Here is a 15,106-nt window from a genome sequence, read left to right as displayed (position 1 = left end):
GGGAAACAACGCAGAATGTGTGTATACACACACAAGGTCGGAGGGAAATCAGTAAGGCGAGTCGACGATGTCGTCCTTGCCCAGCTTGTAGCGGCTGCTCTGCGGGGTGCCGATGCGGCCCGAGTCTCTGCTGCGTCCTCCGCCCATGCTCAGTCTGGCCCATCCGGGGCCGGCGATGCTCTCGCGCGTGGGTCGCTTGAGGCCCTGCTTGCCGACCATGTTGACCTCGTTGGGCAAGGCGACGATGACGTTCTTGTCGGAGCCGAACTTGAAGTCGTCGGCCTTGACCTCCTCAGCGTAGCGCTTGATGAGGTAGGGCGCCTTGGCGCCACGGAGGACCTTCTTGAGGTTCCACTCGACAATGTACGGTCCCGTGGCCGTGATGATGCTCTTCTCCTCTGCGTCCGTGCCTGTGTTAAAGCGCGCGGGGGTGAAGGAGACGGGCTTTCCGGTCTCGTGAGCGAACTGGGCCACGTGCTCAGGCGTAAGAGCGAGACGGCGCGGCTGAGGCTTAGAGTCGGCAGCGAAGGACTTCTCAAAGCCGAGCTTGCCCTCATTCTTGCCTGACTTCTGCATGGCGTCGATCAAGAGGATGTAGGTCCTGCAGGTGGCAAGAATCCAGCGACCGTCGGCGGAGACGTCGAGACCGATGATGGCCTCACCGAGGGCGGGAATGTGCGTCTTGGCGTTGATGCCCAGGCGATCGAACAGACGGACGTCTCCCTTGTTGGACGCGACGGCAATGTAGCCCTTCTCTGTCGTGGAGATGGCGGAGAAGTCGTTCTTGGAGGCGTACTGCTTGAGCTGGGAGTCGACAAGCTTGGTGCCGGACAGACGGGGGTCGACACGGTAGAGGGCGTTCTTGGAGATACCCAGGAAGGTGGGCTCATGCGTCATTTGGGCGTACTTGTTCTCTGGCGCGAAGTTCAAGACGGGAATGTCCTCGTGAACGTTCCACTCGTCGACGACCTTGCCGTACTCCAGGTCCATGCGGTAAAGCTTATTGGGGTCCGTCTCATTCTGCAAAATCATGTTACGGTCCTCGTTGTGAAGCATGACCTTCTTGGGACTGAACAGTGTGCCCTTCGGCGTCTCGACCTTGGAGATATTGGTCGAGAATTCAAGGTTGTTGTTAGGCGTGTGCTTGAAAACACCGATCTTGGATCCGCGCACGACAAATGATCGGTCGTGCTTGTAGCCAACAGCAAGCTGTGAGTTAACGTTACCATCCTCGTCCTTGGTAGCGACGTCATCCTCCTCTTCGTCGCTATCGTAGTGCTCGCTGCGCTGGGCATCATCCTCGGCGTCTTCGTAATCCTCTTCCTCCTCCTCTTCTTCCTCGGGGGTATCTTCCATCGTTAGGTCGTTGAAGGCATCCGTGATGTACTCCTGCTCCCTCTCCTTGATCTTCTCCCACTTGGTCTCGTTCAATTGCTCCCACAAGGCACGGAGAAGAGCGTCTTGGAACCGCTCCAAAGTTGGTTGGTCTTTGAACCGAAGAAGCCAAGAGTAAGCCGACCCATCAGGGGAGAACTGGTTGAAAATAAAGGACAAAAATTCGAAGTTGAAGACGGGGTTGATATCGGCTACGATAGGAATGCCGAGCCACGCGCGGTCCTCGCTCTCGACCTGCAGCCAGTACTCCCACTTGCCGACCTCCGTGACAGTGGCAGTGACAGCGGCATCTTGCTGAACAAACGAGCCGGAGGGGAAGTCGAAGAAGTGCAACTCCGCCTTCTCGGCAGCATAAGTGCTGAGGGCCTCAGGAGCCTCGGCAGACTTGGGCGGGGCCGTGTCCTTCTTCTTCTCAGGCATGGTAGGCGTCTTGACGGGCGTTTGCTCTTGTGCGGCGGAGGTGTTTGCGGCCTGGGGCGGTGTCTGGGGCACAAACAAGCCGTCGGAAGAGTCGATCGAGCGTGTCAGCGTTGGGCTGTGAATAGGGCTCGCAGGAGGAATGGGATGCTCCTCCTCGAACTCGAACTGGTCGAGGTCGGCGTCGGAAGCGGTAGTGTGTGGCTTGCGGTACTTGCGTTCGTATTGGCACTCCTTCGCGATGCGGTCGAACTGGGAGACTTGGCCGGGAGAGACGACGTTATCGCAAACAAACTCGTAGACGTCGCCGGTATCACCACTCAGATCACGCCAGGCAAGGATCTTGTCACTGCCGTCACGAAAGTCGACTCGGAAGTGGAGTGCCTCGTCGAGCAGGAAGGTCTTCTCGTCTCTCTCGGCAGCGGCAAGTGCGTCGATCTCGGCGTCCTCTCCTTCCTCTTCGGCCAGAAGCTCAGCCTCGCCTTCCTCGTAGACTCTCTGGATGACGAGCTGGTACTGGAAGTCCTGTGCGGTGCGTCGGATACGGGCGGCGGCGTCCTTGAAGATGAGTTCGGAGTAGCCCTTGGGCGAGAGTGGGCGGACGAGGTAGAGTTGTCCTTGGGGGAGTTCGATCAAAGACTCTTGGTTACTAGATCCGAAGATGAGCTTGCCCACTGTTGAACAAGGTGTGTTAGCGAAAATGTCGTATGAAGTGTGTGTGTAGTGCAGATGTCGCAAATGAAGGGAAAAGTGGAAAATGTCGGCCAACCTGTTGGTCGCAAGCGGTGATGACGAACAGGCCCAACCAACAAATCTCACATGGAATTTGCGGTCGCGGGACAAGAGCAAACAGAGTGGCAGAACAGACCGTTAGCAACAGGTGGGTGGCGGGGTAAACTTACCGTTTCTGAGGACAAACATTTTGAGAGCTCGAGAGGGGAGGAGGGGCTCGGTTTAAGAAGGGAATCAGTCGCGGACGCAGTTGCTTGTATTTATGATCTTCGCAAAAGCAAATAATTCCCGTCGGCGTGGAATGAGAAAGAGGAGGAGAGAGCGGAAAGTGCCAGGCCTTGGCCACGAAATGAACAGAGAGAGACAGATCAGGCACTAAAGGTACGACCGGGAAGGAAAATGCGTCATAACAAAAAGGTAGCTTTCCTGGGTTTTGGGGTCACGGTCGTAGCTGCTGGTGCTGCTGCTGCTGATGGAGGGGACGAGGGGTCAAAGGTGGCCTGTGGCGGTGCACGCCCCTCTTTTTTTCCTCCAATTTTTCTCGCCACGGCAACCTGCGGATACGTCAGCCACAGCGGCAGGGATGTCACGGGGACCCTTGGAAGCCGGGGGTGGGTGGTCCTGCTTGATTTGGGCCTGGGCCCAACAGCACCTTGGAAGGTAGGTACCTACCGGCGCAAGCCGTGAGTGACAGCAGCACCTTCCCGCCGCCCGGGTTCCCTCCCGTCTGCTGCAGACTGCAAGAAACTTGGATCTTGTACCTGCTTGCAGCAGGTGCACGAAGTATATTTTCCTTTTTTCTGAGTAAGATACCGTTTCCCGGCTCTCTGAAATTGATAACGCAGTTATCATTCAGCCATGTCTTGAAGATTTGATCCTTAGCGACCTGAAAGTCGAGATGTGACTTCCCGGGAGCTTCTACCTACAGAATGTCAGCTCACTTTTTGTTTGAGTTGGGGGGATCTCAGCCGTTGGATGCACTCATCTGGGTTCTCAAACTCTGAATCTGGGTTCTCAAACTCTGACTAAGCCATTTTGTTTGTTTGTTACCAAAAAACACTTCATCATCCGAGTGGTTCGGGAAGCTGAAAACCAACCACTTACTGATGTCGGGTGTCTCTGTCAAAGTAACATTTTGATTGTGAATTGAGGCTTAGAGAAGGTTGACGCCCGCCACGTCCTTTCCAGGGTGTTCCTCACCAACATGAGTTATCATAAATGAGCCGTGAAATTGTCCATCCTCGTTCCTGGAAGTGCATTTGCGCACGTTACACCTCAACACACGTGTTGATACTGTAACATGGTGGGGCTCATCACCAAAAACCAACAAAAAAGAATGATCCAACACCAGTTGTTCAAAGTCAGGAATCAATCTTACAGTGGTAATTCATTTGAAACGAGCGCTGTAATGAACAAAAACATGACCAATTACGCCCCAGCCCATAGTAAAGACAGCCTATAGCTCATCAGCGACAACCGGCTCCTTCTCCGTTTGCTCAATCACCTCCTGGGCACCCTCCTCCACCTTCTCAATCATAACCTCCTCCTCCTTGACAGCCTCAGTAGAGACGGCAAAGTCCTCCGCAATCAGCTTGGCAACATTCTTGCCCATGAGCGCACTGGTCTCCATGCAAGAGATGAAGCTCTCCATGCCGGAGAGGTAGTACAGACCGTCTCTCAGGATAGGGTCCTGGAAGGTGACGCGGGGATACTCAATCGGGTAGGAATGGAAGACGTGAGGGTGGTACCACGAAATGGGGTCGACGGCCTCGGTCTTGTCCTTAGAGACGATGGTTTCGGGGACCTTTACTCCGAGAAGCTGCGAGAGGAACTCGGCGGTGACCTGCTTAGGAGAGAAGATCTTGTAAATGAACTCGTCCTTGAGGGTTTCCGGGTTCGTGGCCGTCCTCAGGGTGCTGATGGAGTAGAAGCCGGCCTTGCCGGCACCCTCAGCTCCGGCCTTGGCCTCGTCGGCAGGGTTGAGAGTCGTGAGGACCGTGTCGGGCGCCTTGGACCCGGGCTCCATGCCAAAGTACTCGGGCGACAGACGGAACGGAGAGGCGAAGAGTGTGACGTGGAGCTTGACGTAAGGGATCTCGTCGATTTTGTGTTGGAACAAGTCCTCCGCAACGCTGATGTCGCTGTATTGCCAAGGGGTGGCAATGACGACGTTGTCGAAGGCGACGGGGTATTGATCCGCCTCGGCAGCGGCATCTGCGTGAGAGTCCTTGGCCGAAATGAAGTACTTGGAGCTTGTAGGGCCAGTCTTGACCTCCATGGAGGTTACGGTGGTGTTGCGGTTCACAGTCGCGTTAGTCTTCTGCAGCATGGTGTCGAAGATTTGCCAGTTGCCGCCAATGACTTGCTTGGCGCCCTCAGGCGCCATGGATACCATGGTCTCCAGACCATGGATGTACTTCAGGTTGGAAGCATAGTTGACGCGAGTTGCAGCTTGGATGATGTGGTCAGAGAACAGCTCGCCAATCTACATCAGGTGAGCGAGCGATCTAGTCTGACGCGTGTGATGACTTACATCATTGTTGGCGAGGAACTCCTTTCCAGTAACCGAAGTCGCCTTCAGAAGGTCCAGCTCAAACGCCCTTTGGGTCAGAGAGCGGAACGGGAAGTGAGGCGCCTCATACAATTGCAGGAAGGTATCAACGGTAGACTGGACGAGCTTCTGCGCCTTGTAGGGAGCCAAGCCGTACTTCCAAAAGAGCTTGGCTAGGTTCCACCACTGCCAGGAGCTGTCGTCCTGGGTGTACACAAACTGCTCGCCATCCCAAATGCCCAGGAAGCCGTCACTGCCGGACTCGGGCTCCTTGAGGGGAAGGCCGAACCGCCTGCTAGCATTGTAGAGAATCTGATTGGCCTCGATGAAGATGGACGCGCCCAGCTCGACTTGCTCAAGCGGGTTATCGTAAGCTTCAACCGTCAAAGTCCGACCGCCGATGTGGTTGGTCTTTTCAAACACGGTGATGTTCACTTCAATGCCGTCTGCCTCGGCATACTGTTGCAGGTAGTAAGCGGCAGCAGAGCCACCCGCGCCAGCTCCTGGAGGAGGATTAGTGGCTAGATTTTACACAGAATACAAAAGCTGCTGTGGCGGGAGTTCCAGCGGTGTCTACGAACCGATGATGGCGACTTGCTTGACACTGCTGTCAAAGGCGACGATCTCGACCTCTGTCTCGGTCGCGGGCACGCCAGTTCCCGTCAAGCTGAGCGCGGAGAGCACAGCTGAGAGCTTGGACCCCCACATGATGTATTGTCGGATTATCAGGCAATCTCAAGCTTTAGAAGGATTATATGAAACAGCAAAAGCAAAGAGTGATGAAGAATTGAAGAGAGATAGATGCGAGATTTCAATACATGTTTTTGCGGGATGAAGAGGATGAAAGGGGGAGCATGAATGAGATTCGTAATTCGTACTGCCCAGGAGGTCCCCCAAATGAATTAAACTCTGGGTGAGTAAACAAACCGCCGCTTTATTGGTGTTACTCCTGTGGCTCTGCTCCCTGCCGGACCGGGGTGATGCGTGTTCAGGGGAAGCGGAGGTCGATATGGGGAATCTTTCCGTGAGAAAACAGAACAATTTGCAGGCTGCCCTTCACCGACGATTTCCCAGACGGAGTGTATTTAACAGAGCTGTGCCTCTGAGAAAGGCTGTCCTGGCGATGAAGCTCTTCCGAGCTCCTGATAAAGCAGCGGCTCATAGCTTAGTGGTAGAGAGAGTAGAGGTTTCACTCGGGTGGTACCCCAAGACCCCCAAAGTCCCTGCTCCCGCCTGCCGTGCTGCAGTAGCTATCGGCCACCCACTAACGACGCACCGACCATAGAACATGCCGTCAGTCTCTGCTGACACATGTAGACTCCTTTAGATGCATGTCCCTCAAAGATCGATTGGGTATATGCAGCTAAGAAGAAGTCGCGCCAACGAGAAAGCACTCAGGCACCGAGCCAGCACCTTCCACCGCTAGCTGACCGCCTGCCACCTCAAGGCAGAAAAAAAGTCACCACCAGAGTCCCGCATCTGAAGCTCCCCGGACCAGGCCAGGTCAACCCTCGAGAACACTCCACGTCAGGTCGCTAATCCAATAACCTCACCGATCGATACCCCCCTCACGAGCCTCTCGACGACCTCCAGCCATCATGTCTGCGGCCCAACTGCTCAACCCCAAGGCCGAATCCAGGGTGCGCATTGCCCTTTTTCTGCCGGGCCTTGTTTGTGTTGCTAATCAGCCAAGTAGCGGCGGGGTGAAGCCCTGAAGGTCAACATCAGCGCTGGTGAAGGCCTGCAGGATGTCCTCAAGTCCAACCTCGGCCCTCTGGGCACCATCAAGATGTACGACACCAAATAATCTTTCTTGTTGCTATAATGTTTGCTAATATCTCCCAGGCTTGTTGACGGTTCCGGCCAAGTGCGACATATCGCCGCCCCTCCTTACCCCTGGACCGCTGCTAATGCGCGCCGAACAGATCAAGTTGACAAAAGATGGAAACGTTCTCCTCAGGGAGATGCAAATACAGAACCCCACCGCCGTCATGATTGCGCGAGCTGCGACTGCCCAGGACGATATCTGTGGTGATGGTACGACGTCGGCCGTTTTGTTGATCGGTGAGCTTCTGAAGCAGGCGGATCGCTACATCTCGGAAGGACTGCACCCTAGAATTATCACGGATGGTTTCGAGATTGCAAAGAACGAGGCATTGAAGGTTCGTCTTTTGCAGATGGTACGACGCAAAGAACGTGGGGCTGACTGGATACACAGTTCCTCGATGGCTTCAAGCTCGCCAAGGAGGTCGACCGCGAGTTGCTCCTTTCCGTCGCCCGCACATCGCTGTCCACGAAGCTCAACTCCAGCCTCGCTGCCAAGCTCACCCCCGATATCGTCGACGCCGTGCTCGCCATCTACCAGGCCCCCGCCAAGCCCGACTTGCACATGGTTGAGATTATGAAGATGCAGCACCGTACCGCCTCCGACACCCAGCTTATCAAGGGTCTGGCTCTGGACCACGGCGCCCGCCACCCCGACATGCCGAAGCGCGTCGAGAACGCCTACATCCTGACGATGAACGTGAGCTTGGAGTACGAGAAGACCGAGATCAACTCTGGATTCTTCTACTCTAGCGCGGAGCAAAGGGACAAGCTGGTGGAGAGCGAGCGCCGATTCGTCGACGCCAAGTTGAAGAAGATTGTCGAGCTCAAGAAGGAGGTTTGCGGAAACGACCCCAACAAGAACTTTGTTATCGTCAACCAGAAGGGTATCGACCCCCTGTCTCTGGATGTCCTGGCCAAGAACGGCATCCTTGCCCTGCGTCGCGCCAAGAGGAGAAACATGGAGAGACTGCAGCTCATCTGCGGCGGTGTTGCACAGAACAGTGTCGAGGACCTGTCACCCGATGTCCTCGGATGGGCCGGTCTCGTCTACGAGCAGACCTTGGGCGAGGAGAAGTACACCTTTATCGAGGAGGTCAAGGACCCCAAGTCCGTCACCCTTCTCATCAAGGGCCCCAACGCACACACCATTACCCAGGTTACCGATGCCGTCCGTGACGGTCTGCGCAGCGTCTACAACATGATTGTTGACAAGAGCGTTGTTCCCGGTGCCGGCGCTTTCCAGGTAGCCTGCGCGGCGCACCTGAAGAGCGATGCCTTCTCCAAGACGGTGAAGGGCAAGGCTAAGTGGGGTGTTGAGGCATTCGCCGATGCCCTGCTCATCATTCCCAAGACCCTGGCTGCCAACGCTGGTCTCGACATCCAGGATGCCCGTAAGTGTTTTTGTCCGTCTGTTATTACGCTTGAACTAACACATTGCAGTTGCTGCCATGCAAGATGAGCACGCCGATGGTAACGTTGTGGGCTTGGACCTCGCAACGGGTGAGCCGATGGACCCCGAGCTTGAGGGAATCTTCGACTCTTTCAGGGTGCTGAGAAACTGCATCGCCTCCAGCTCCAGCATTGCCTCCAACCTGCTGCTGTGCGACGAGTTGCTGAAGGCGAGACAGATGGGTAGACAAGGCGGCCCAGGCCCCGGTATGGACGGACCTGAGGAGTAATGGGTTTACCGGATTTTCGTTGTAAAGTATTGGCACGGTAGACAAAAGGCGTTGCTTTTAAACCTGTCAAAAGCTGAGAACTGGAATGATATCCATTTACGAACAAGACATGAGAATTGTAGCGTGCAATGCCTCCTTTAATCGTTGAACTGATCCGCGAGTGAGACAGCTAGCTTAGGACGTTGTTGACCCCTCGCCCGCTACAGGTGCGATAAGATAAGCCCCGCATCGAACATTTTCGACGGCCAAAAATTCTTGACCCCACGTACGGCAGCAGCCCAACCCAGCAGTCCAAAAGCCACATACGCGCACGCAAAGAAATAAGATGGCAGACTACGACAGCGATTCCTCGCAGGAGGAATTCACCGAGACTAATGTTCTACTCGGATACGCCACAAGCGATGCTGACGAAGATACCATCAGTCGCCTGGGCGGACGCCCCGTAAGTCCTAATCGCAAACCCTCTGATGCCCCTCCAAAAAGCACGGCTCAAACTGACACTGCTTCTTCCACAGGAATGGCTGAACCCAGAGAAACCCGCCTCCGTGGCGCTCGCGCGCTGCAAGGTCTGTAACGACATCATGGTCCAGCTTCTCCAGCTCAACGGCGAGCTGCCCGAAAAGTTCCCCGGCCACGAGCGCCGCCTCTACGTCTTCGCCTGCCGCAAGCCCACCTGCCGCCGCAAGCAGGGCAGCATCCGCGCCGTCAGGGGCGTCAGGATATCAAAGGATGCACCCGCCATCGCCACCAAGAAGGCCGCCCCCGCTCAGAAGGAGGCCCCGCGGAAGGAGGAAGAAGAGCCCAAGAAGGAGGCCGGCCCGGGCCTCGGCAGCGCGCTGTTTGGCGGAAGCGCCGGTGGCTCTGCCGGAGCGAACCCCTTCGCCAGCAGCGCGAACCCCTTCAGCACGGGCTCGTCCAGCAGCAGCCCGTTCAGCACCACCGCGCCGGCGTCCAACCCCTTCTCCAAACCCGCCGAGACGAAGAAGCCCGAAGCCACGGCCGCAGACGACCTCCCCAAGACCTTCGCCGAGACGCTCTCACTGAACAACCCGCAAACGCCGTCGGGCCCGCCGCCGGCCCCGGAGCCCTGGCCCGAGGCCGCCGCGCAGCCGAAGCCGTACCGCCTGTCGTACCTCGCGGACGCGGAGTTCGAGACGCTCGACCCGGAGCCGGCGGCGATCCCGCAGAACGCGCGGATGGAAGTCGACACGGACGGGCCGGGGGGCAGCAGCGGCGCGATGGACACCAAGGACGTGTTCGAGTCGTCGATGGACGCGGTGTTCCAGAAGTTCGCGGACCGCATGGCGCAGAACCCGGAGCAGGCGATCCGGTACGAGTTCGGCGGCGCGCCGCTGCTGTACTCCAAGGCGGACGCCGTGGGGAAGGCGCTGACGGCGAGCGGGGGCCGGATGCCGCGGTGCGGGAACTGCGGCGCGGGCAGGGTGTTTGAGGTGCAGATGACGCCGAACGCGATCGCGGAGCTGGAGGCGGAGGAGGTCTCGCTGGAGGGCATGGATTGGGGTACCGTTATTGTCGGGGTGTGCGAGGCGGATTGTCAGGAGAGGGGGATTGAGGCGGGCGAGGCGGGGTATCTTGAGGAGTGGTGTGGTGTGCAGTGGGAGGAGCTCGCGAAGCGATGAGCGTTTGGTTTGAGGCGTGATGTAACACGAGGGGGGATGGGAAAAAGCATTGTTTATAGACACGTGGCAATGAACAACACCATACGACACTCTTAGACAGATCTTCTTTGTGGCATGTCTCATATTCGGGGATATCCTCTATGGCTCTCCCAATTCCAAAGTCACAATGAACGCCGGTAATTTTGCCGCCATGCTTCTCTCCCAGCCCTGAACTCCATGAACGGAGCCGTCAAGCAGCCAAGGGTACCTCTTTTCTTCTCTTTTTCTCTCCTTGAGAAAATAGAGTTGATTCATCCTCTCACCCACAACATCCAGAACTTTTGGCCCTTAAACCTTTTCAATTCTTCTTAAGCCGTCTCCTCCCATGATCTGCGGAGAACCCTCGAGAACATGTCGACGTTGACGTCCTCCCTGATCTCGGCCTTCTTGGCCTCGTTCTCGGCGTTGCGGGGGATGGAGACAATGCCGTTGTCACCGACGGTCCAGCCGGCGACCTCGGAGGCGAACTTGGCGGTGGCATCGGCGCTGAGGCCGAGCCAGGACTCGAGCTGGGAGAGGGAGACCTCGCGGAAGGCCTGGGAGACCTGGCCGGCGATGTTTGCGCGGATGAGGTCCTCGAAGCCGGAGATGTCGGCGATGAGGTCTGCGCAGAGGTCGTCGCCGTCGATGGTGTTCCAGAAGCGGGCGTACTGGGCGCCCTCGAGCTGGGAGTTGAGGGTGCGCAGCTTGGTGACGGCCTCGTGGAGCTCGCCCTGGGCGGCGGCGGAGGCGTTGATGAGGTGGAGGGCCAGGGTGAACTGGGGGGAGGGGAACTGGGTCATGGCCTTGACGAGGATGTTGGTGACGACCTCGTCCTTGATACGGTCGGGGTTGAGCTGGTACCTGTTGGCGGAGAGAAGAGAGACTTTGTTAGCCGATGGTCGTATTCGAAACAGTGCTGATGAAGATGAAGGTTGTTTTCCGGTGTTCGTTCAGGTATCACCACGGTTTGACTTCATTTGCGACGTTTGGTCGGTTCATGACGGAAGCCGGACCGGCGCAATGTCAGGTAATAGGAAACGTTTATGGTCATCATGTAAACCGGCGCAAGACCAACAAGATTGGGCAAGAGTAGAAGAGACTTAGTTGTTTCGGTTCGGAGGCGAAAGGGGGCCAACGACGACGAGGACAGGAGAAGGGAGCAGACTCACAGCTTCAGGAGTGTGCGGTTGGCATTGCAGTCGCTGGTCTTCTGCTCGCACTGCTCCTGGAGGTACGCCTCAAGGGTGACGACGGCCTCGGGGTTGTAACGCTCGAGGCCATTGATGATGTTGACAATGTAGTCGGGCCGCTCGGGCGGATCTTCGCCGTTCAACATGGCTGCTGGTTCTGAAGGGGGGGAGATGTGGTTGTGGTGGGCGGGGGGTATCACGGGGGTGTGAGGTGTAGGTCGAGGTCGGATTCGAGGTTCGTTCACGACGTGGAGGGGGGCGGGCTTCGTGAGAGAAAACCGCCTTGGTGGGGCTACACTCTTTTTCGCTGTGGTTTGGCTGGCCACACACACGCGCGCACACACAGCAGCGGCAGGGAAAGATTTCTCAAGTTGTGTGAAAGTCGCTTGATGGAAGGGGCTTAGCGCCGGCGACGGAAAAGAGGTGCTGCCGGCGTCCTCAACGTTGGAGAACCACTTGTGCCCGATGACTAAGACCTCATTCGGGAGCTTGGGCCTTCTGTGTTTGGATGGCTGGTGCAGCGTCATTGACTGAGGCGCTGGACGTGCAGGGGACGAGGACGGAGCTGCTGTAAATGCCGACCCCAAAGTGACTTGTTTATCGACATGAAGTGACGCCGTTTCCGATTGTTTATTTACTCAATACCGTACCCGAGCCACGTCATTCGTTACTTCAAACGGTATGATCTTTCCAACGGCTTTTCCCTGTTGATACCGCCGCCATGCCCAGCCCATCCAAGAAGCGGAAACTCAACGACCAATCTTCATCCGGAGTGCCGTCGAGGGGACTAGAGTACTTCTTTTCAAAACAGAGGCAGAATGGCAGCACCACGCCTAAAGAAACACCAAAGGATACACCAGATGCCACGCCAAATAGCCACTCAGTGAATGGGGAGAATTCGGAGTTGACGGATGAGGAGCTTGCACGGAAATTGCAAGCCGAGTGGGATGCCGAAGTCCAGAATGAGAGAGCTGCCTCAACGCCATGTCCTGAGCCTGCAAAAGAGTCTACTCCAGTTGAGGCATCCAAAGCTCAGGAAGTACCATCAGCTGTCGCCGAACCGTCCAAGCCAGCTGTCGTGCTACCGCAGGCGCCCAAGAAGAACACTCTGTCACTGTCCTCGGTAGCCAACGCGGAAGACACCGCATCAGCGACGATTCCCCTAGATCAAAGTCCACTGACGTTTGACCCATCAGAGTTTACCCCTCAGCTCAAGGAGCAGTGGGCGTCTGAAGGAGGCCATGCATCTTACGCATTCCTGACAAGATGCTTCGTGTTAGTGAACGGCACGCAAAGCCGGATTAAGATCGTCGACACCTTGGTCAACTCCATCCGGGTTCTGATCGAAGCAGATCCAGACAGTCTTCTACCCGCGGTTTGGCTAGCGACAAATGCCATTTCACCTCCCTATATCTCCTTAGAATTGGGTCTGGGCGGGTCGGCGATATCTAAGGCACTGAAGCAGGTATGCGGCTTAGACGGTCGGGCCTTGAAGACAATATACGATAAGTATGGCGACGCGGGCGATGTGGCATTTGAGGCGAAGAAGAAACAGAGCTTCACACTGCGTAAGCCGAAGCCGTTAACAATCCAGGCTGTTTACCAGTCCTTGGTTAAGATCGCAAATAGTCAAGGGCAGGGCAGTGGTGAGGCCAAGCAGAGAATCGTTGATAAATTGCTTCAAGATGCGCGGGGTGGCGAAGAGAGCAGGTACATTGTGCGGACTCTGTGCCAGCATGTGAGTAAAGCCTTCCTGCACAAACTTCCTCAGAACTAACACGACCCTCAGCTGCGAATCGGGGCTGTCAAGACGACTATGCTGATCGCCCTTTCAAGAGCTTTCCTACTCTCGCGTCCGGCAGGAGCAGAATTTCCTCTGCGGTCTGTGAAAGACTTGCAGAAACTTAAAAAGGATGAGTTGGCCGAGGTATGGAGCAAGGCAGAAGAAATCGTCAAAGCATGCTTCGCGCGGCGGCCGAATTACAACGACCTCGTCCCGGTTTTGCTAGAGATCGGCGTCTGCGATGAGCTTCTAATCCGCTGCGGCCTAACGCTGCACATTCCTTTACGGCCCATGTTGGGCAGCATCACAAGGGACCTCTCAGAAATGCTCACCAAGCTGCAAGGGAGAGACTTCGCATGCGAGTTCAAGTATGATGGCCAGCGCGCACAAATTCATTGCGATGAGAAGGGGAAGGTCACCATCTTTTCGCGGCACCTAGAACTCATGACCGACAAATACCCCGACTTGGTCGCGCTGATGCCCAAGATCCGCGGCGAAGGGGTAGACAGCTTCATCATGGAGGGTGAAGTTGTGGCGGTGGATAGAGAAACCGGAGACTTGAAGAACTTCCAGACACTCACGAACCGCGCTCGCAAGGATGTCGCGATCGGAAGCATCCAGGTCGACGTGTGCATGTTCGCGTTCGACCTCATGTTCCTAAACGGGCAGCCCCTGCTGGACAGACCGTTCCGAGAGAGGAGAGAGCTTCTCCGCTCCATGTTCATCGAGGTTCCACACCAGTTCACTTGGGTCAAGAATTTGGATGCTACATCGCAGGATTCCGACGCCGTCCTGGACTTCTTCAAACAAGCAACAGACATCAAATGCGAGGGCATCATGGTCAAGATCCTGGACAACCTGACAGATATCCCGTATCAAGGCGACGATACCGCGGAAGCCGACGGAGAGACAGCCGAAGAACCCAAAACACCCTCGAAAACAAAGCGGGGGAAGGGTACCAAGGACGAAGAAGCCCCCAAGAAAAAGGGCCGTCGCAAGCCTTTGCTCGCAACGTACGAGCCCGACAAGCGCCTCGACTCGTGGCTCAAGGTCAAGAAGGACTACAGCTCAAGCTTCGACACGCTCGACATGATCCCCGTCGCGGGCTGGCACGGCCAGGGGCGCAAGGCCAAGTGGTGGTCGCCCATCCTCATGGCCGTGCGCAACGAGGACACGGGGTCCCTCGAGGTGGTGTGCAAGTGCATGTCGGGCTTCACGGACGCCTTCTACAAGGCGAACCGGGACTTTTACGACGACGGCGAGGCGACGGGGGAGGGGCGCAACACGCGGGGGCAGAAGCCCGCGTTCGTGGAATACTCTGGCCCGGAGCCGGATGTGTGGTTTGAGCCCCAGGAGGTGTGGGAGATGGCGTTTGCGGATGTGACGTTGAGCCCAACGTACACGGCTGCGATTGGGCTGGTAAGCGAGGATCGCGGGCTGAGTCTGCGGTTTCCGAGGTTTCTAAAGAAGAGGGAGGACAAGGGGCTCGAGGAGGCAAGCACAAATGAGTTTCTGGCTGGGTTGTGGAGGAAGCAGGAGGCGAAGGCGCCAGTGAAGGAGGGTACCGCGGCGGGAGATGAAGATGAGGAATGAAGAAGTTATTGGACGATATTGTAAGCATTTGAAGTCGAAGATACCAATATCAGATTTGTCAAAGACGAAATACGGTTATGGGAGGGGATCGTCGGAGCTGGCTCGTCGACTTCCGAGTGTTCGGAGATAACTCGTTGTACCTCCCACACTGGCCTGCAGTCAATCATCGCTTGACCACACCCACCCAGCAGTTTAGCCAAGATCATTTGAGTAAAAAGATGACGCAGGTCTTCTACCCGCGTGGAGCTTCCTGAAAGGGACCTGATTGCCGGACGTGT

General features: G+C 56.4%; 6 protein-coding genes across 6 annotated transcripts; 3 read left to right on the top strand and 3 right to left on the bottom strand.

Annotated features, from left to right (window-relative positions):
- Positions 1 to 48: 48 nt before the first annotated feature.
- vid27 (Vacuolar import and degradation protein 27) lies at positions 49 to 2,733 on the bottom strand (the record flags this gene model as incomplete). Its single annotated transcript, XM_032023875.1, has 2 exons — positions 49 to 2,486; positions 2,715 to 2,733. 2 exons carry the CDS (start codon positions 2,731 to 2,733, stop codon positions 49 to 51), a joined length of 2,457 nt encoding a protein of 818 aa, XP_031891997.1.
- A 1,267-nt stretch (positions 2,734 to 4,000) lies between these two features.
- On the bottom strand, positions 4,001 to 5,803 carry FLCY (Farnesylcysteine lyase; the record flags this gene model as incomplete). Its single annotated transcript, XM_032023864.1, has 3 exons — positions 4,001 to 5,029; positions 5,078 to 5,598; positions 5,677 to 5,803. 3 exons carry the CDS (start codon positions 5,801 to 5,803, stop codon positions 4,001 to 4,003), a joined length of 1,677 nt encoding a protein of 558 aa, XP_031892001.1.
- An 890-nt stretch (positions 5,804 to 6,693) lies between these two features.
- On the top strand, positions 6,694 to 8,601 carry cct6 (T-complex protein 1 subunit zeta; the record flags this gene model as incomplete). Its single annotated transcript, XM_032023853.1, has 6 exons — positions 6,694 to 6,735; positions 6,792 to 6,886; positions 6,941 to 6,962; positions 7,021 to 7,257; positions 7,314 to 8,313; positions 8,363 to 8,601. 6 exons carry the CDS (start codon positions 6,694 to 6,696, stop codon positions 8,599 to 8,601), a joined length of 1,635 nt encoding a protein of 544 aa, XP_031892002.1.
- A 325-nt stretch (positions 8,602 to 8,926) lies between these two features.
- Positions 8,927 to 10,241, top strand: CGGC5_v008138 (putative 20S rRNA accumulation protein 4; the record flags this gene model as incomplete). Its single annotated transcript, XM_032023842.1, has 2 exons — positions 8,927 to 9,043; positions 9,117 to 10,241. The coding sequence occupies 2 exons, from the start codon at positions 8,927 to 8,929 to the stop codon at positions 10,239 to 10,241; spliced, it is 1,242 nt and encodes a 413-aa protein (XP_031891999.1).
- A 347-nt stretch (positions 10,242 to 10,588) lies between these two features.
- CGGC5_v008137 (Eukaryotic translation initiation factor 3 subunit K) lies at positions 10,589 to 11,598 on the bottom strand (the record flags this gene model as incomplete). The annotated part of the gene is made up of 2 exons (XM_032023831.1): positions 10,589 to 11,123; positions 11,432 to 11,598. The coding sequence occupies 2 exons, from the start codon at positions 11,596 to 11,598 to the stop codon at positions 10,589 to 10,591; spliced, it is 702 nt and encodes a 233-aa protein (XP_031892000.1).
- Positions 11,599 to 12,173: 575 nt separating this feature from the next.
- adl1 (DNA ligase 3) lies at positions 12,174 to 14,828 on the top strand (the record flags this gene model as incomplete). The annotated part of the gene is made up of 2 exons (XM_032023818.1): positions 12,174 to 13,190; positions 13,242 to 14,828. The coding sequence occupies 2 exons, from the start codon at positions 12,174 to 12,176 to the stop codon at positions 14,826 to 14,828; spliced, it is 2,604 nt and encodes an 867-aa protein (XP_031892249.1).
- Positions 14,829 to 15,106: the final 278 nt, after the last annotated feature.

This window comes from Colletotrichum fructicola, assembly GCF_000319635.2.
Source record: "Colletotrichum fructicola Nara gc5 chromosome Unknown KSG_Nara_v1_contig04, whole genome shotgun sequence".
Classification (NCBI taxonomy): domain Eukaryota; kingdom Fungi; phylum Ascomycota; class Sordariomycetes; order Glomerellales; family Glomerellaceae; genus Colletotrichum; species Colletotrichum fructicola.
This window is presented reverse-complemented; position numbering and strand designations above follow the sequence as displayed.